This window comes from Elephantulus edwardii, unplaced genomic scaffold (genome assembly GCF_000299155.1).
Source record: "Elephantulus edwardii isolate Elephantulus edwardi_28Jun2011 unplaced genomic scaffold, EleEdw1.0 scaffold00026, whole genome shotgun sequence".
NCBI lineage: Eukaryota > Metazoa > Chordata > Mammalia > Macroscelidea > Macroscelididae > Elephantulus > Elephantulus edwardii.
Window position 1 is genome coordinate 5,779,815 of NW_006399776.1, and position 21,946 is coordinate 5,801,760.

Here is a 21,946-nt window from a genome sequence, read left to right on the forward strand (position 1 = left end):
ATTGGCACAGGACAGAGCGGAGTTTAGGGCTGTTGTACATAGGGTTGCTATGAGTCGCAGGCAACTCGACGGCACATAACAACAACAACAACAACCAACTAATATGAATATAAAAATACAATCTGCCAAATCTAAGTATGGTCATGAGTACAGTTTCTTTCACCTGCCCTTGACTGTTTATCTGCTTACCCACTTACACACTCATATTCATTAATCTTGATAATGCAGAAATGAGTATGTAATAGTGTTAATATTTGTGGACTGTATGTCTTGTTCACCCTCTAAGTCTTCTTTTTCTTTTATAATAATATTGTTCTGATCATCCCCCTATTGTACATTATTTCAGAATAGATCTTGAAATATGCTTTTGGATGATAAATAAAAAGCCATTCTTTTTCTCATTCCTGGCATAGTAGATGATACGATTATCTGATTCAGAATGGCCAACTGCAGTCCACTTTTGCTGTCTAGTAGCAGTTATACAATGATGACATTTGAAAAGCTTGTGACAGTCAATGACGTAGTTGCCTTCTATTTTGTCATCTGATGTAATCATTCTCTATTTTATTATCATACGAGTTTTCATGTACTGAACCTGGTCTTGTTGATGAGTAGGGAGTATGTGTAGTCCATTCATGAGTATCCAGTGTTGATGCTTTTTATTCTCACTTGACAAATGATGCCAAATATGTTCAATATGTAATGCAGGTAGCAATTTTAAATATTTAAGTTGAAGTGTTAGAAATTCGTGAGTACAGCCAACTTTAGTGGGAGGGCTGTTATATTGCCAGTGAAGGTAAATTAATCTAATGCTATCCTTCTCCTGTAGAAGAAGAGGAGGTAACGTACACAGTGATTGATCAGTTCCAGCAGAAGTTTGGTGCTGCAGTAAGTATTCCCCTCAATCATTCTCAGTAATCTCTTTTTATGAGTCCAGTCAATAGACAATTGAGCTGTTTCCTCTTCTCACCTTTTATGTATTAGACTGCTAATAACAGAACTAACTTGTGTCAAAATTTTTGTGTGGACATAACCTCACATTTCTCTTGGGTATTTGCCTACAAGTACAATTGCAGGGTCATATGTTACCTCTTTGTTTAACTATGGAATAAAGGTCAGCCACTCGGTATGCCTGATTCTGGTCTGCTCTATCACTACATGTTAAGAATTGCTCTTTCCATGAGGAATCTGATAATAGGAACTAGAACACTCAGTGGAGGAAAAAAGGTAACAATAAGCTAAAATATTTTTCTGGGAGAACAAAAGACATCTCAGTTTTCATTTCTCTTTAGGATTTGAAGTATGAATGATTTCTTTTCCAGTTATGAAATACTTTTGCTAAATCTAAAAGGGGCATCAGAAATATTCGGTGGTCCTTTGTAAACAAAAGCAAGCTCTCATATATGTAGTCAGTTTTGTAAATTTAAAAAAGAAGATCCACTTTATTTATTACTGGCCATTTTACATGGAGTTTTCATGATGTCCTGTTTCCTTTATTTATTCCCTGAAGGGTTTTATTTCCCCCCTTTCTTACCAGATGTTACATATCAAGAAGCAGAATGTCTTGAGTGTGGCAGCACAAGGAGCTAATGTTTGTCGTCATGGGAAGCTGTGTTGGCTCCAGGTAAAAAATATCTTTTTTAAACTTTTGAAATAACTATAGATTTTTCTGGTAATGTCTTTTTTAAATTGTATCATGGCAAACTATGCATATACTAAAATATTGCAATATTAACCATTTTGAAGTGACATTAATTTTACTCTGTGCTATACAGCCGATACTATTTTAAAAATTTTTTATCACCTCAGCTAATAACTGAGTATCCCTTAAATAATAACTCCCTTTCTTTCTTTTCCATAGTTTCTGGTAACCATTTGCCTATTATAGATAAATGAGATAATATAGTATTTGTCCTTTTGTGTCTGACTTATTTTCACTTACCATAGTGTTTTCAAGATTCATTCATGTTGAAGTATGCATTGTAACTACATTTCTTTTTATGAGTAAATGTTAATCTGTTGCCATGTACTGTCAAATTGGAACCACTCATAAATAATTGCCCGGTGGGTTTTCAGAGGCTGTAAATTGCACAGGAGGAGGCTACCCATGTATTCCCCATGAAGCAGCTGGTGGAGTCAAACTGCTTGCCTTTGTATTGGCAGCACAAGTACTTATCACTAGGCCAACAGTCTATTATTATATGTGGCATTTTTGCTTGTCCACCTATCTGCTGATGGACATTTGTATTATACCCACCTTTTCACTATCATGAATAATGCTGCAGTAAACATTAGTTTACTAGTATTGTTTGAAACCTTATTTTCAAGTCAATGAGTAAGAGAATGGATAGACACATTTGTTTTCTAAAGTTGAAATTCTAACACTACCTATTAAAGAAACCATTTCTGACTTGTTAAACATTGTTATTAGGTGCCATTGAGTTGAGTATGACTCATAGTGATCTTATGAACAACCTTTCTAGAACACTGTCCTGTCCTGTGCCATCCTTACAGTCTCTGACACACTCAAATCTATTGTCACAGTAAACCCATCTGGTTGAGGGTTTTCCTTTGTTCTGCTGCCACTCTACTTTCCCAAGCATGATGTCCCTCTCCAAGAAGAACTTGCCTAGCAACATGCCCAAAGTATGTGAGACGAAGCTTCTTCATCTTTGCCTCCAAGGACCACTGTGACTGCACCTTCTCCAAGACACATTTTGTTTTTTTGGCAGCCCCTTTTTCCCAATACCACAGTTAAAAGGCATCAATTCCTTTTTCATCCTTATTCACTGTCCAACTCTCATATGCATAGCAAGTGATTGAAAAGATCATGACCTGAATCAGGTGTGCCTTACTCAAACTGACATGATTATTCCTCAATAATTTGGAGAAGTCCCTGACTACAGACTTTCCCAGTGCAATATGTCTCCTGGTCTCCTGTCTGCTGGTATTGATTATGGATTCATATAAGATGAAGTCATTACATGTAATAAAAGAGGTAATAAAAGAATTTTAAAAACTTTTAATTTTAATTTCTATCTTCTGTCAAATATTGTCCCAACACAATATTTTCTAATGATGAAGACAGTAACTATTTCTTATCAAGTCTTTTATTTCCTTTGGATCGTATCTCAGGACCACTGCCAAAAATCTAAGTAATTAAAAGTATGGACAATTATATGCAAAAACTAGTCTATCATGGCAAGATCAAATAGAAAGTAGAACCTTCTTAAATAGTTAATAATAAAATATATTACTGAGAAGTTGATAAATCATTTTCAGTTGCCAGATATTAATGATTAGAACAATGCAGAAAAATTTTGAGTGTCTTTGAGTGTTTTATTGATTAGGCAAAGGCATTTGACTAAGATTCTCACCACTGGACCAATTGGTAGCATCAGGATGGATGGCGAAGAGATTGAGATTGTTCACAGCTTCAGTTTGCTCGGCTCCATGGTCAACACTCTTGTCACTAGCACTCAGGAAATCAAAAAACGTATTGTGATGGGAAAGTCTGCTGTTAGGGACCTCTCTAAAGTACTCAAGAGCAATGGTGTCTCTCTGGAGACTAAGGTGTGCCTGATATAGGCCATGGTCTTTGCAATCACTTGTTATGCATCAGAGAGTTGGACAATGACTAGGGAGGACAGAAGGAGAATTGATGCCTTTGAGCTGTGGTGCTGCAGAAGAGTGTACCATGGACTGACTGCCAAGAAAACAAACAGATTCATCCTGGAGAGGATTAAACCAAGCAACTCCTTGGAGGCAAGGATTCTGGGGCTTTGTCTGACATACTTTGGGCATGTTGGAAGGAGGGACAGGTCCTTGGAGAGGGACATCATGCTTGGGATGGTGGAGGAACGGCGCAAGAGGGGAAGACCCTCTATGAGATGGATTGATTCAGTAATTGGGATGGGTGTGTCAGAGGCAGTGCGATTGGCACAGGATAGAGCAGGATTTAGGGCTGTTGTACATAGGATCGCTATGAGTTGCAAACGACTCGATGGCACATAACAACAACAACAACAACATTGAGAAGAATGCTATAGGTAAGATTAACTCAACATTCAAGTTGTTGTTATGTGCTGTTGAGTGAGAACTGACTCATAACTGACCCTCCACTGGGTTTTCAGAGGCTATAAATCACATGGGGGGAGATTGCTCATTTTTTCTCCCTTGAAGCATCTGGTGAATTCAAACCGCCTACCTTTGAGTTGGCAGTACAGAGCCACAAAAAAAGAGAAAATTACCCATTTATTTTCTCTTTTTCTCTTGAAATGGAAATTATTGTATAATTTAAATTTCTTTTCCCTAACAATGTCTGTATGTCTATTTTTTTACTTTAAAAATGAGGTGCTAAATATTTTGTTGCATGTCTTTTTTGTTTTTATTCTGTGAAAATAACCTTTCTTGTTTCTTCTTACTTTCCTACATCTCAGGTTAATTAAACATTCAGGAAAGCTCTAGTGTTGTTGGTTAGCTAGGGGGAGATACCCAAGCAGAGAGCTAATCTCAGCTAAAGGCAGACTGGTCTCCCAAAGGCTGATGAATTCTAGAAGCTCCTAGTCATCATACTTTAGGATAAGCCTCTTGAAGAGATATTTTTCCAGTTTGGCTTGGAGACGAGCAGGCCAGCCAGTCTGTGGAGTTTGCTTAGGTGGGAGCCAACCTTCTTAATGAATTTTACCTTCTTATCTAAAAAAAAGAATGGCTCCTCAGAAGTCCCAGAGACAGAGGTCTGTGAAAGTAGAACCCACATGGCATACAAATCTAAAAGTGTCTAAAGATCAAAAAGAGTTCAGACTCTTACACAGAACAATATGGTTTCCATGACGTTTACAGTCCTACTCTCTTCATCTTGGACAACTTTTGTACGTCCTGGAAGAAGACTAGACGTCACACTACTTTTCTGTCTTCAAGAGATCCTGGGAACCCTTGCACTTTTCTTTCACCAACTCTTGGAAGAAGTAATATACTCCTTCTAGGACCATATAGTTATAATAGAAAAATAAGCCAAGAGAGACAGGTGTAGGAAGGCTGTAGATTTATTTGACTAGGCAGTTGATACTGGCCTCTATTTCAATGGAATAATTCTGACAGATTTGGGCATTCTTAGTTGGTTGAAAGGAATTCACCACAAAAAATGGTGTTAGCTGATTCTCGAAACAGAAGTTGGATGACAATTTGCTCCCAAAAGTGTGATTGGAAAGGAGGTTGGACAGCAGCCCAAAGCTGAAGGTGGGGAGACCTTGGTCTGTTCCTTCTAAACGTTGTTGAAAGAAGAGACAGCTCTACAGGACCAACAAGTGTGCTTCTGCATGTCTTTTCTTTTTGGTCCTCAGATTCACCCCTGCTTAAATATCTAATTTTATGTGTCTGTATTCTCTGTTGTAGGTAGCCACAAATAGCCGTGTTTACTTGTTTGACATTTTTCTTCTGGGAAGTCGTGCTTTCAACAATGGGCTTCAGATGGTATTGGAAGATGAGAAAATTTTGAAGGTGAATCTGCAGTCTGATTCTTCTGCTAGTGAGATTAGCAGTCAAGTCTTAACATTCCTTCATCTTTGAATTTTTCAGGTTATCCATGACTGCCGTTGGCTTTCTGACTGTCTCTCTCACCAATATGGAATTTTGCTGAATAATGTCTTTGACACACAGGTACAAACAGGAACTCATTCAATTCTCTTTCATGCGCCTAGCTCCTATGGATAATAGACCTTCTCTGATGAAGGACTGAAAGCCTTTTGTGGACCCCTTCTCCTGTATGAAGTTTGTCCCGGTTTTATGTTGAGAATGTTAAGTGAATTGTAAAAATGCTGAAGAAATATGTTTTAAGTAATTTGTAATGATCCTGTCCTCATTTTTGCTAATATGTCCAAGAAGGAGCATGGTCTAAATGCTAGTCTTCAGAAACTAGAGCAGTTTGAAGTTCACTCACAAATCTGACAGGAGATTTATAGTAAGATGAACAGCTCTACCTTTAAACACATATGTATCAATTGAAGCTAGTTGGCATCTAGCTCAAGAGTGTAAATTGTTCTGGTCCAGTGTGGCCTGAAAAAAAAATAGGGTTTTCGTATAAATTATCTCTCACATAAAAGACTTCAGAAAATTAGAAATTCCTAATAGATAAAAATAGTTCTCTTGAAGCAGATCTCAGTTTCTGGTTTGACTATGAAAGCAGCAAAATCACTAGATTTCCTAAAAATTTTTCTAATCTCCTAGGTATATTCTAATGTAGGGAATTCTGAATAAGCCTAGAGGCTCTGGAATATGTTTAAACTAATAAATTAGCTAATACCTTTTTAAAATTATTATTAATTTTAATGAAAATTTAGAGATTTTGGGTTTCCATTAATTCATTATTGCACTTTTCTCCCTGCCCACCCTTACCCCCAATTTTGCCTTTCTCTTTGAAAAGAAAAAGAAAATTTTTTTCATTGTTATACAATCCCCCCCACCCCCCCAGTCCACTCCACTATTCAGCCTTCTCCAGCAGGGTAAAAAGGGAAGCCACAGACTGGGAAAAAGGATTTGGTAATGACATGACTGATAAGGGACTTACATCTAGAATTTATAAAATACTCTAGCACCACATCAAGATAAAGGTAAAGAACCCAACTGAAAAAAAGGCACAGGATGTGAACAGCTAATACTTTTGAGAGAGCTCTGATAGGCTAGTGATGAGAATCTGAGCTGCAATCCTAAAGGCATGCAATTTGAATCTACCAGCTGCTCCTTGGAGAAGGATGGGCCGTCTCCTCCCATACGATTAATTGCCTCTGAAATTCAGCTGGAGGATCAGCTATGGATTGGTTCCAACTCGACAGTACACAACAACAGCAGTACTTTCGAACAGTGATTATTTTAAAAAAGTTCAATTTATGTTCCTACATATGAGTTGGAGTCCTGGCGATAAAGTACATTAAGCATTGGCTTGCTAATGGAAAAGTCAGTGACTTGCAGTAAAAATAGGAAGAATAATAGGAAGAGGATAAGATGATCTTGTGCTGCCAGTGCAAAGGTATGTAGTTGAAATCCACCAGCTGCTCCTTGGGAGAAAGTTGGGCAATATCTTCCTGAGGATTTTACTGCTTCTGAAAACTTGCCAGAGGGTCAACTATGGTTTGACCCTTTTTTTTTTTTAACTGAACACTCTTTTATTGCAAATGATAAATATACAGAAACATGGAAATTTGTAAACTTTCAAAAGTGAACAATAGCTCTAAACATATAAAAAAATTATATGACCATAGAGTTCACAGGAAATATTTGAGACTATTTCATATACATTCATATAAATGACTTTCCCAGAAAGCTTATGAGAAAAGAACATTTAGCTCAGTTTTATTGGCTTTACTACTAGACAATTTAAAAAAAAAATCATTTTGTATTGGTGCTGGGATAACATGATGTAATTCCCTTCACCTGGACTATCTGACAAGAGTCACTGTGATTTAAATTGAAAAAAGATGAAGACTGTGTGATACTGACAACCAGCAGCTCCAGTAGAAAGACTACAACAATGAAAATGTGGATTCATAGAGAATTCCATTTTGCAAAGCACCTAGTACATAGTATAGATTAGGCACAATACAGGGTGCTTTCCATCTAATTCAATGCTCTTAATAATATGTATTAATTTAATTCCATACTGTTAACCCTAAAGGGTTTTTAAAAACAACTTATTGTCTGATTTAAAAATAAAACCAGTGACTATTAACCTAAGAGTATAATTAAAAGCTAACATATAAAACAAAACAATTATCTTTACAGAAGTAGAAAGAAAGCTTTCAATTTGTCCTGTGGGAGCAACCATTAAGGAAGTGTGGGTATTTACAAAATAAATACTAAGATGTCTACAGTCACAATATAAAGTGTGTATGTGATGCTAGCAGTTAAGTCTAACACAGAGATCCAGCATTTTGCACATCTCTTCCTCAGACAATCCTTATCACCCCTTTTCGGGACGGGGGAGATTCAATTTTGGTTTTAGTTTAGACTTGCAATAACATTTTGCTTTGTCATTGCCCATGCCCACCAATGACATACGGAAAGCTTTTCAGACATTTAATTGCATTTCAACACACTTCCAGTGGGTAAATCTTTTCAGTTTGACACTTTTTTTTTTAAGATTGTAATGAAAGTTTATAAAGAACTTGGATTTCCATTCATTCATTGTTGCACATTTTCCTCTCTGTCCCCCCCAACCCCTATGGTTTGGTTCTGCCTCCACAGTACACAACAACAACGTCTGTTAAGGCTTGCAATCTTGGAAGCCCTATGAGTTGAAATTGACTCAACATCAGTGGATTTTGAATTTTGGAGTTCTCTTGGGTTTTGTGGGTAAAATTTACTCTTAAATATCTGCACATAATGAACTTTTTGTATTTTCTTTCGTTCACATATTCTTTTAGGGCTTTCTTTCAGAATCTTCTACTATATAGAGATTTCTTCCATGCTTACTCCAAAAATGCAAGAGAACTGCTAATCAGTCCGTTGAGTCCGCTAGACTTCTTGATTAGGTTTAGTGTGTAATACGTAATGAAAACTTTGGCATACATTTCCAACTTTTTCTTCTTACAAATCTACAATGTGTACTCAATAACTTTACATTTCCTGATGGCATTGCTTATTGCTTAGGGAAAATGGTATGAAAGGCATTTTTGACACTAAATTATGCCGTTTCTATCATGATAGTTTTCTGTGTATAACTTGTGGACTGCTTTGTCTTTTTTTAATGTACAGGTAGCAGATGTCCTTCAATTTTCTATGGAAACTGGTGGCTTTCTTCCAAACTGCATCAGTACTTTGCAGGATTGTTTAATCCGACATCTTAAAGTAGCCTCTAAAGATGTCTCCTTTCTAGAAGAGAGGCAAAAGCTGACTCAGGTGAGTATTAAAGGATGTCCTTGTATAGCAACCACTCTTGTCACATCTTTTCCTAGCAGAATTATTAATTGTTATGGCCAACTGCCATATAAGAATTGAGGGACCTCTGGTGGCCTAGTGGCAAGAAGCTTCACTGCAATCCCAGAAGTACGTGGTTCAAATCCACCAGATTCTCTGCTGGAGAAGGAGGGGCAATCTCCTCCAGTACGAGTCAGATCTGATTTGACAGTACACACACAAGAAATAATAAAATAAAATATAATTTTTTAAAAAAGAATATGAGCATTGCCTGAAACTTAGTGTTTACAAATAAGAACATTTTGTTTGTGGCTCAAAGAGATAAAAACTAGGATTCATATTTGTTGCTTCTCAATTAAAAAGGATTTTGAAATGAAATTTCAAGTTGGGAAAGGGAAGGATTTTCATGTGATATTGGGTTCTCTCAAAGTAAAGCAGAATATTTTTTATTTAAAGCAGAATATTTTTTTAAAAAAATACTAAGAAATCCTAATTGTAATAACCTTTTGTGTAAATTTAGATCATGATATACAATCAAGTCTGCCACCTCAAACTTGGAATTAGAAGTGTGTTTGTCTCCCTCTAACACAGACACGGACTGAATATCTATACGTGTGTGTTCTAAGAAAGAGTTGTGTTGTTGTCAAGTGTTGTAGAGTTGTAGACAACCCATAGTGATTCTGTGAACGGAAGTCTTGAACACAAAACTTTCATCTTTTCTCCAAGTTCACAGAGTTTCTGGAGGCAAGCTTTTTTTGGAAGTGGATGCCACTCCTGCTTCCAAGCCTGTTTTATTCAGGAGATTGAGGGCCACAGGCCTGTGGACCCAAAAGTCTTTTTAAATATGAGGCCAAATCCAGTCAGCTCACACCCTATTGTGTACAATAGCCACACTCTATTTTCAACCCCAAACCAGAAAACACCTGAAAGCTGCTGTTCAGCTCATCTTCCCAGCCCAGAAATAGCCCTCTAGTGTAAAAGTAGAAGGTAATAATTGGAAGAAAATAATAACATTTTAAATTAAGTGACACTTGCTGTCAAGGAACAATTTCAGTTCACTTCGCTCCTTAAGCAACATTACTGACACCAGCAATAAGGAAAACAAAAGACTAATTGCATTAGGGAAATCTGCCATCAGGGACCTCTCCAGAATACTAAAGAGCAACAACAATGTCAGTCTAGAGACTTATGTGTGGCTGATCCAGGCAATGTTCTTCTCAGTTGCTTGCTATGCATCTGAGAGCTGGACAAAGATCACAGAGAAGAATAGATGCCTTTGAGTTGTAGTGCTGGAGGAGTATTGAACATACACCGTGGACTGCCAAGAGAACAAATAGGTCTGTCTTGTTGTTGTTGTTAAGTGCTGTCGAGTCACAGGCGACTCATAGCGACCCTATGAAGGAGAGTCCTCAACGCTTGGTTGCCTTTCATCCTCTCTCCAGGTTCGTAGGGTTTCCGGAGGCAAGCTATTATGGAAGTGGATGCCACTCCTCCTTCCAAAGGTCTGTCTTAGAGAAGGTGAAACCAGTTTGCTTCTTGGAGGCAAGGATTTTGAAACTCCGTCTCACGTACTTTGGGTGTGTCACCTGGAGGGACCAGTTTTTGGAGAAGGATATTATGCTTGGAAGGACATCATGCTTCTCACTGTAGAAGAGGAAGACCTTGGATGAAAAGAATTGACAGTGATTGTGGCAATGGGGTCAGGTGTATCAGAGATGGTGGGTTAGCTCAAGATATAGGACAAGGTGTAGAGCCATTGTTCTTAGGGTTACTATGCGTTGTTGACTCCACAGTTCATAGCAATAACGACATTCAGAGAAAATTATTTTGTTGTCTCTAGGAAAATCCAGAGGTGTGGTTCACACGACCACTTTCACCTACTTTGTTGAAAACTTTGGCCCTAGAAGCTACCTACCTGCTACCCCTTCGCTTGGTACTCCTAGATGAAATGATGTCTGACTTAACCATGCTGGTAGATAGGTACTTAAACACCTGTCGAGAAGCGTCTGGAGACCAGCTTGGAAGCATGGAGGTGGGTGTATTTCCCTTTTAGATGTGTCTTCAAGAATACTGTTTGTCTGATTTCTCATGGGCAATCACCATGATAGACAATTTTCACAATCGTGGTGAACATCTTAGGGCAAAAGCTGGGGATAAACATTTGAAAGTCTATAGTTTGGGTTTATCAATTCCCTTGACCTATTTCATTCACTAATATTTTTATATTTCCACTAACTTATTAGCAAAGAATAGATATTCGTTATTATTTTTATGAAGTCAGTACAATGTAAGAAAATTATACACCACAATTTGGCAAAACTACTGCCCACAGGCCCAATTTGGCCCACAATCTATTTTTGTTATAGCTCATTAACTGTGAATAGTTTTTGTATTTTTGGAAAGTTAAAAAAAAAAACAAACAAAAAAGATGAACCAATAGAGAAAAAGATTAAAGTTGTCAAGGATTTCATTCTACTTGGATCAATAATCTACACCCATAAAAGCAGTAGTCAAGAAATCAGATGATGTGGTATTTGACAAATCTGCTGCCAAAAACTTTTTAAAATATTAAAAAGCAAAGAAAAACAGTTAATTACATTAACTGCAACTTACGTTCATATGCATGAGAAAGCAAGACAGAACAGGAATTTGATGTAAAAAGATAGACTAGGTATTTGAATTATGAGATTGACAAGTAATATTGACTATACCATGGACTGCCAAAAAACCAAAATACATGTCAAAAGAGACCCTGGAAATTGCACTGCGGTATTGACAAGCCAAAAGAAAGGGAAGAGATTCTGAAATAAAACAGCTGACAGAAGATTTAAAAGGGCAGCTTGAAAACAAAGCAAACTACTATAACAATGTGCAGAGACCCAGAATTGGAGAATAAAAAGGGAAAAATTCACTTGACTTTTCTCAAACTGAAGGAACTGAAAAACAAATTCAAGCCTCAAGTTGCAATATTTAGGGATACTATGGACAAAATCTTGAGTGATCCAGGAAACATCAAAAGAAGATGGAAGGAATACAAAGAATCACTGTATCAGAAAGAATTGCATGACACTAAAACATTTAAGGAAGTACCATATGATCAAGAACCAGTGACAGTGAAGGAAGAAATTAGGCATTGGCAACAATAAGGTCCCAGGAATAGATGGGATACCAATTGAAATGTTTCAGTTGGCAGATGCAGTCCTGGACGTGCTCCCCAGTCTGTGCCAGAAAACTACTACCTGACAAACTGACTGGAATAGATCAATGTTTGTTCCCATTTCTAAGAAAGGTGATCCAACAGAATGTGGAATTTATTGAATAATATAATTAATATCACATTCAAGTAAAATACTGCCAAGAATCATTTAAAAATGGTTAACACATAGACAGAGAACTGCAGACATTCAAGCTGGATTTAGAAGAGGCTCTGGCACCAGAGATAACATTGCTGATATCAGATGGATCCTGGCTGAAACAGAATGTCTATTTGTGCTTTATTGCCTATGCAAAGACATTTCACTGTGTGGATCAGAACAAATTTGGATAACATTGAGAAGAATGGGAATTCCAAAACACTTGATTGTGATCATGCAAAACCTACACCTAGACCAAGAAGCTGTTTTGAGAACAGAGCAAGGGACTGTGACATTGATTAAAATCAGGAAAAGTATATATCAGGGTTGTATCCTCTCTCCATATCTATTACATCTATATTCTGAGCAAATTGTTTGAGAAGCTAGATCCTGTGAAGAAAATGTTGCTGGAAGTGAAGAAGATTTGAAGCCCTTCTGCGCAACTGTTAAGCACTGTGACCTTCAATATAGATTGCATCTCAAGATCAAATAAACAAAAATCCTTAACCACTGTTCTGACAGGCAACATCATGATGGACAGAGAAACGCTTGAAACTGTCAACGACTTCATCTTGCTTGGATCCACAACACTTGGTACCATCAGTCAAGAGATCAGAAGGCATATTGCACTGGGAAAATCTGTAGTCAGGGGCCTTTCTAAATTTTATTGAGGAGAAATCATCTTAATTTGAGGAAGGGCTAAAGTGCACCTGATTCAGGCCATGGTCTTTTTATTCACTTGCTATTCATCTGAGAGCTGGACAATGAATAAGGATGACAGAAGAATAATTGATTCAGCCTTTTTTTTTTTTTATTCAGCCTTTGAACTATGATGTTGGAAAAGACTGCTGAATATCCCAGGGGCTGCCAAAAGAAAAAATATGTCCTAGAGAAAGCTCCTTGGAGGCAAAGATAATGACGCTTTGTCTCATGCTTTGTGCATGTTGCTTGGAGAGGTTTTTCCCTAGAACAGGAACATCATACTTGGGCAGCGAAAGAGAGGCAGTGCCTCTGCTAGATGAATGACACAGTAACTGCAGCAATGAGCGTGGGTGTGTCAGAGATTGCAAGGATTGGTTTTTCATAGTGTTTTTATGCTGTCGCTATGAGTTGTACTCAACTTGATAGCACCTAACAACAACATAACCCTGGCGGCCTCTTCTATAATGGATTGTGCTACTAACCCAAAGGTGATGCCACTCTGGCAGTTCAAATCCACCAGTGGCATCTCAGGAAAAAGATGGGCAAGCTCTTCCCATGAAATTTATAACCTCCTGAAAACTTGCTGGAGGGATAGCAAGCAAATGAATTTGGGTTCTGAGTTTATAACTAGCTAAGAAAGATAGTGAAAGTTACTAGAAACAACTCTACAGAGCAGTTCGTCTTTTAATTTCCTGGCTGCTGGTACCAAGAGTGATCCATGAAGCATTAAAAGAAGATGGAAAGAGTATACAGAGTCATTGTACCAAAAGAAATTGGTGGACACAGAAGAATTGAACAAAACAACTTATGAGCAAGAGCCTGTGGTGATGAAGGAGGAAGTTCAAGCTGCTCTGAAAGAATTGGCAAAAACAAGGCCCCAGGAATTGATGGCATACTGATTGATATATTTCAACAGATGCTGCCCTTGATGTGGTCACCAAGTTGTGCCAAGAAATCTGGAGGACAATTACCTGGCCTCTGATTGGAAGAGATCTATATTTGTTCCCATTCCAAAGAAAGGTGATTCAACAGAGTGTGGAAATTATTGAACTGTATCATTGATATCACATGTAAGCAAGATTTTGCTGAAGATTATCCAAAAACGACTGGAACAGCACGTCAACAGATAACTGCCTAAGTGCAGGCGGGATTTAGAGGAGGCCATGTCACTAGGGATATTATAGCTAATGTCAGATGGATCTTGGTTGAAAGCAGAGAGTACTAGAGGAATGTCTATCAGTGTTTCATTGACTATTGCAAAGACATTTGACTGTGTGGGTCACAACAAACTGTGGTGGATTCTGAGAAGAATGGGAATCCCAGAACACTTGATTGTGCTTATGCGAAACTTATACTTGGACCAGGAAGCAGTCGTCAGAACAGAGCAAGGAAACACTGCCTGGTGAAACATACAGAGGAAAAAAATGTTAAAATGTCGCTGAAAGATATAAAAGATATAAAAGACAGACTACATAGTTGAACAGAACAAACAACCTATTATGATTAAATTGTAGCCCACTCAGAACTGACCCTACGGGTTTTCAGAGGCAGTAAATTTCATGGTAGGAAATTGCTCATCTTTCTACCATGGAGCAGCTGTTGTATTTTAACTACCTGCCTTTATAATGGCAACACAACTATTCACTAGGCCACAAGAGCTCCCTAATAGATTAATAGAAACATTACAGATTTTAGTTATAACATATGTCCAAGTTAATTAATGAATTTAACTCTTTTTCTGAAAAGTGTTGACACTATCATTATATAATTATTAAAAACTCACTTATTGCCATCAAGTCAGAACTGATTCACACCTGACCCTCCACTGTGTTTCTGAAGCTATATAGCTCATGGAAGGAGATTGTCCATCTTTCTCCCATGGAGCCACTGTGTCTTTGAACCCCAGAGAGGCTTAGCCTTTGGATTCTGTTATCAGCACTCTGAAATGATAGACTTTAAAAAGATTAAAAATATGCAATAGTTGTCTAGAAATTTTGGGAAAGAAATTTTATGAGAGGATAAATTCTGGCAGATAATAAAACCTAAGACTGCAATAATTAAAACAGTTTGGGATTGGTATATGCATAGATTGAAATAGAGAAGTTAGAAATAGATCCAATATATATCCTGCTTCTATAATTATGATAAAAGTAGCATTTTTGATGAATGATAAAAGGTAATTATGAAATAAACTGGGCAGATGGTAATTTTTTAGGGGAGGAGAATCCTGTCTTTTGCACTATACCAACTTCTGGACAGATAAGTTATTTATGTAAAAAAATGAAATTTTATGATTGTTAGGAAAAAATGTAAAATTCAAACAACTCACAGTATGTACAAATTTTCTATTTAATCTAACAATTCAAAATCCAAATAAGAGAATATTAATGAACAGGGCTAAAATTTTGCACAACAAACATACAGTGAACTAAACTAAAAGACAAATGAGGGAAAATGATTTTTCTCATTTTTGTAGTAACGAAATAGGGCAAATAACAAAAGGACATTTTCCTAAGTCTTTCTTATATCTAACTAGAAAAAACTGTAAATTATTCAAATATCTGCAAGTAAGAATGTGTTTAAATAAATTGTGATAAATCCATACAGCCCTTTTAAAGTACTAATTTAGAGAAAGCTTCCTAACATTTTTTTAATTATAGAAGTCCAGATGCAAAAGTATCATGTTTATCATTTGTAAAGAAGTATTTTAGAAAGAGTTATCAAAATTATAAGCTGAGAGAAAATAAAGACTTTAAAGATGTAATCCAATGAAGAAATAAATATTTATTAAGGGATATATATGATCATATATGCATAAATTATCTAAGAAACTGCTTTTAGCACATGCATCTGGTAAGGCAGCTGGGGCTAGGTTGAGAGAGAGAGAGAGAGAGACTGCCTTTCCTCTAAATAATCTTCACATGTATGCTGGTGTACACACAGCTGTGTGGATTAATTGCCTTTCAAAATATTTAAGTCACTTGAAAAATATTGCTATTATGATGGAGCAAATAGTTAGGAGCTTAATTACTAGAAGAAAGATTGGTACCCAGCCAGTGGTGCCTTAGAGGACAGGTGTAGTGAGCAGCTTCTGAAGCATCATAGTCTTCAAAACCTTACAGAGCAATTTTCTACACATAAAAAGAGTCATGAGTTGGAATTACTCCCTGGAAACTAACAATAATAGCTGAGGACACTAGAGGGTGCTATGTGAACACATTTGAATTGACCCTCACTTGCCAAATACTGTTAAATTTATTAAGTGACTTTAAGTACCATATTAAGAAGTTTAGCTGTAGTACTCTTGTGTCTATTTCCTTTTCCTAGCCTACATGTATGGAGCTTCCAGAGGAACTGCTTCAACTGAAGGACTTACAGAAGCAGCGCAGGGAGAGAGCTGAAAAAGAGTATAGGGTGAATGCACAGGGACTTCTCGAAAGGACAGTGCTCCAGTCAACAAAACCATTGATAAAAACAGCAGGAAAAGAGGAAGAAGTCAAAGGTTTCTTACTTTGTGAAAACTCTAGGGTGGATAAAACTCCAAGTCTTACATCTTGTAGATCCCAGGAGGATGTGAGTTTATTGAAAAGAGGACTAAAGAGTAAACAAAAGAAAATAAACCCTCAGCATCTACCTTCCTTAAAAGAAACAGAAGCCAGTGAGGATTCTAATCACAAACTTGTTTGCTCTGGGTCCAAGGGATCAGAGAACCAGAGGACAACTCAAGAAGAATACTTTAATAAACCCAAACTTGTGTTTCAGAGAAATTTATCTTTGAAAGATGAAATAGAGCAGTTATTGATGATGGAAAAGGAGAAAGATTTAAAATGCACAAAACAAGATGTTTCAATGTCTCCAAGTGACACCTTCCATCCTTCAAGAAAAACTGTGCTTTCCACACTTCCTCCCTGTCCAGCTTTGGAGAAGACTGATTCCTGGATAAATCCTCCTCTAATTCTTCCTTAGAAAAGCAATATATTCTTATGACAGTAAAGGGGGTTCATTTCCCCTAACATCAGAACTGTCCTTTTGAGTGTATAACAAAGGGCTTAAGTTTCTGAAGTAATCTTAGTAGTCATGGCTCAGTCACAGGTTTTGGAGAAAATTATATCCTTTTGCCTGCTCTTACATCCAGGATTAGGATTGGAATGAATAAATTAAATAATGGAGGAAGATTTCTGATTATTTCACTGTGCAGAAATGCTCCCAGTGGCCAGACTGAGGTGTTTTTGGTCCCCCTACCCCCACCTTCTTCATTATTGAGGTTTAGAGGAGGATTTGAAGAAGGGAAAAATCTTGGATTTAGTGTCAGGGAGAATCTATACTTTTTCACTTCAGGTTTTTTGAGTTCTTATTTGAATTTTAGGCTGGTTTCAGGGAGTTGGTTAAATTCTTGTCAACTTACCATAGTTTTAAAAAATTGGTACCAGAAAATTGTCTTTTTCTCCTTTTAGGTATATTATCTTTACTTTGGGATTACTAAATAAATATCACAATCTTATAGATGAGCAATACTGTTATAGGCATCAATAACTCAGTATTACTTTATTTTTACTTCATTTACTTTAAAAAAATCTTGTGCATTCTCCTAACAAAGTAGAGGCTCTGGGCTTCTTACAGTACATAAAGTTACTATGAGTTGGAGCTGACTCTACAAACTAACAGCAGCATTATGTCAAAGATTGACTCCATTCTTTCTGCCCATAGTTACTATACTTTCTAGGGTAAAGGGAAGGCAACTTGTATGGAATCTTTCCTATTTTGACTATGTGCAAGTTTCTCACTTTTTTGTGTCAAATAACCATTAAACCTATTTTGGTACTAAATCGCCTCTCATTTTTTAAAAATTGTGTTGTTAAGTGCAATCAAGTTGCTTGCGATTCATAATGACCCTATGTACAACAACCCTAAACCCTACTCTATCATGTGCCAATCTTATTGTCTCTGACACACCTACCCCCATTATGCCAGTCACTGAATCAGTCCATCTCATCAAGAGTCTTTCCTCATGTGCTGTCCCTCTACGCTCCCAAGCATGATGTTCTTCTCCAAGGACTGGTCCCTCCTTGCAGTATGCTCAAAGTATGTCAGGCAGAGCTTCAGAATCCTTGCCTCCAAGGAGCCACCTGGTTTAAACCTTTCCAGGATGAATCTGTTTGTTTTCCTAGCAGTCCATGGTACTCTCAATGTACCATATTGAATAGCAAAGTAAAATGTTTTTATTTTTAGTACAACCACACAAACTATGTAATGAAAGTTTTTTAAAAAAATAGTTACAAAAATAATGTAATGTTTCCATTAGAAGCTAAGTCACTATCAGGAATTCACATATTTTCTAGAGTTAATTTAGATTAACCACACTTGGGAAGCTTGTGATGGAAGCAACTCAACGGCACATAACAACAACAACATCCAATATGGTAGCCATTGGCCATATTTAGAGAGCTCTGGTAGGTTAGGGGTAAGGAGTCTTACAGCCAACCCAAAGGCAAGCCACCAACTACTCCACAAGGAAGGTTGGGTGGTCTCCTCCCATGCCATTTACTGTCCCTGAAAATCAACTGGATGGTCAGCTATGAGTTGGTTTGAACTTAACAGAACAATAACAAGAAGTCATGTTTAAATTTAAAATGAAATAAAAATACCTTGATTCCTCTATCATGCACACCATATTTCTTCTTCTCTCCCCCCACTGTGTATTAAAGTGTGATTTTTAAAAAATTTCTTTTTTTATTATTATTAACTTTAATGAAAATTTACAGAGACTGGATTTCCATTCATTCATTGTTGTACTTTTCTCCCTGCCCACCCTTCCCCTACCCTGTACACTCTTCTCTTTGAAAAGTGGAGGAAAAATTCTTTCATTGTTTTACAATCCCTCCCCCCAGGTCCACTGCACTATACAGCCTTCGCTCTGGACTCCTGTCATGACAAAAATACCTAATCACATATCCCTTTTAAACAGTTTTCTCCCTCATCTGTTTCAATGCAGTATACATTATTTATACCATCTTTCTCAGTCTTCCCCCAGCATGGATGTCAGTCCTGCTATGCAGTATTTGTCCTTTTGTGACTGAGATACTTCACTCAGCATAATGTCCTCCAGGGTCACCTATTTTGAATACTATTTCATGAGTTCCTTGTTTTTCAATGCAGCATAGTATTCCATTGTGTGAATATACCACCGCTTCTATATCCATTCGTTTGTTGATGGCCCCTTAGGTTGTTTCCAACTCCTTGCTATTGTGAACAAAGCCACAATAAACATGGGTGTGCATATATCTGCTTGGGTGGCAATTATGGTCTCTTTGGGGTATATTCCCAGTAGTGGAATTGTTGGGTCAAAGGGTGTCTCTATTTGCAACTTTTTGAGAAAGCGCAACACCGCCTTCCACAGTGGTTGCACCATTTTATATTTCCACCAACAGTGAACAAGGGTTCCAGTTTCTCCATAACCTCACCAGCATTTGTTGCTTGCTGTTCTGTTAAATTTTGCTGTTCTTACTGGGGTGAGTTGATAACTCATAGTTGTTGCACACCATATTTATAAAACTGATCAACAGCTTGCATTATGCACATGACAGAACCCTGCTTCCTGAAACTGAGAAGGACCTGAAGCATTTGCTGCAGAAGGTCAGGGACTGTAGCCTTAAATATGGATTGAAGTTCAACATCAAGAAAACAAAGATTCTCACCACTGGGTCAATTTTTTTTCTTTCTTTCTTTTTAATTATTATTAAATTTTATTAGTTTTAATGAACATTTACAGAGATTTTGGGTTTTCATTCATTCATTGTTGCACTATTACCACTGGGCCAATTGACAGCATCATGACAGACAGAGGACTGAGATTGTCAACAGCTTCATTTTGCTTGGCTTCACAATCAACACTCTTAGTACCAGCAGCCAGGAAATCAAAAGATTAACTGTATTGGGAAAGTTGTGGTGCTGGAGAGGAGTATTCAATATACAGTGGACTGCTAAGAGAACAAATAGGTTCATCCTATTTGGTTAAGCCAGATGGTTAAACCAGGCTGCTCTTTGGAGGCAAGGATTTTGAAGCTCTGTTTGACATACTTTGGACACGTTGCAAGGAGGGACCAGTCCTTGGAGTGGGACATCATCTTTCAAGAGATGAAAACCCAGTGACTGGAGTCATGGGGGTAGGTGTGTCAGAGACAATAAGATTGGCTCAAGATAGAGCAGGATTCAGAGCTGTTGTACATAGGGTTGCTATGAGTCACAAACAACTTGACAGCACACAATAACAACAAAACCAGCTTTTGTATTGAACAGCAGAGGTACAGAATATTTTAATAATTTTATAATTTCAGAAAGTTATATTGGATGATGAGTGGTACTTTGACTCCTAGGACTAAATAAACCCTTTGAATCAAACCTAGTTCTGCCATGAAGGTCTGTCATTTGTTTGAAAGAGTGTCTGTCTATCTATCTATCTATCTATCTATCTATCTATCTATCTATCTATCTATCTATCTATCTATCTATCATCTCTAAAAGATAAAACCCAAACCCCCTTGTGTTCTTCAAGCCTGATGCAAGAGCTCTGTGTTGTTACACTTCTTGACTAAATCTTGCCCAGATTCTTTAGAAAATGTGATGTTCCTTGTCCAAACTTGTTACTTACCCCTTCACTGATTGTGAGTTCATAAACCATACTTCCAGATTTCCCAAACTCCAAAAAGGGGTCTGGCTGTAATATACAGTTGCTTTTCTGTATCAGCCCTACTCAACTAAGATTTCCATACATGACCTGAAACTAGAGATTCTTCCAATTACTCTGACCCTTTTAGTTTGGAATTGGAAACAAAGTTAAATGGTTTCCCTGAACAAAAATGTGGCACTGAGAATTGGAGCAGTGTTTCTTAGCATCCTGGCCTATTCAGTGTTTTTTCAGATCTATTGTGTAAAATCGCTGCAGCAGCTTTGGCTCCCATCTGGCTGTGGGCTGTGTAAATCCATGACCCAATAGAATTTTAATGCCCTATAGCCTTTGGTCAGTTTTTTTTTAATTTTTTTTTTATTTTTTTCTTTTGGTCAGGTTTGTTTTGTTTTTTTTTTTTGTTTTTTGTTTTTTTATGGAATGCTTCACGAATTTGCGTGTCATCCTTGCGCAGGGGCCATGCTAATCTTCTCTGTATCGTTCCAATTTTAGTATATGTGCTGCCGAAGCGAGCACTTCTTTGGTCAGTTTTGACACAAGGCAAGACATAGCCCCATGCAGAAATGGGGCTTTGGGAATGATTGACTACTTATGGGTTACTTAAGTCACTTATCAAGAAGACAGGTATTATAAAAATAATGTTATTTTATATATACCTTACAAATAATTAAGAAAATAAAGGATTCCTCAGTTACCAGTACCCCCTTGTATAACTCTGTCTCCCAGGTTGGCATTTCTCTTTCCTTTCCCTCTCTCAGTGTACACCAAACCAAAACTCACTGCCATCAAGCCAGTTCTGATTATAGGGACTCTAAAGACCAAGTAGAACTGCCCCATAAGGTTTCAAAGACTATAATCTTCATGAAAGCAGTTGGTGGGTTCAAATAGTCAGCAGTCAAGCTCTTAATCATTGTGCCACCTGAGTTCTTGAGAGGTAGGATAAAACAAGTTAAAGACATCTGATTTATCATTAAAATCCTTTCTAAGAAAACCTTTGTTTCCAGAAAACATTAGTGGTGAGGTTTTTGTTTTTTTACAAAAATACCAAGATAATGCAATGAAGGAAAAAGGATTTTTTTCCACCAGAGGTAAAGAACTAGATATTCACGTGGTGGTGGTGGCATACTGTTGAGTTAGAACCAACCCATAAATGGTCCTCGAGCAGCTTTTAGAGGCAGGAAATCACCCAGGAGATTGTCTATCCTTTTTATTTATATGGAAAAAAATAAATGAACTCATACCACATACAAAAATGAACTTAAAATGTATTATAGACATAAATGTTGTTGTTGTTGTT

At 37.3% G+C, this 21,946-nt stretch overlaps 1 protein-coding gene across 1 annotated transcript in view; it reads left to right on the forward strand.

Moving 5' to 3' along the window:
* Positions 1-16,931, forward strand: part of EXD1 (exonuclease 3'-5' domain containing 1) — a 36,336-nt gene extending 19,405 nt beyond the window's left edge. The window contains exons 5-11 of the mRNA XM_006882998.1: positions 830-888; positions 1,538-1,624; positions 5,395-5,499; positions 5,578-5,658; positions 8,749-8,892; positions 10,751-10,942; positions 16,293-16,931. Of these exons, the coding sequence (XP_006883060.1) occupies positions 830-888; positions 1,538-1,624; positions 5,395-5,499; positions 5,578-5,658; positions 8,749-8,892; positions 10,751-10,942; positions 16,293-16,931 (1,307 nt within the window). The remainder of the gene's footprint in view (positions 1-829; positions 889-1,537; positions 1,625-5,394; positions 5,500-5,577; positions 5,659-8,748; positions 8,893-10,750; positions 10,943-16,292) is intronic.
* Positions 16,932-21,946: the final 5,015 nt, after the last annotated feature.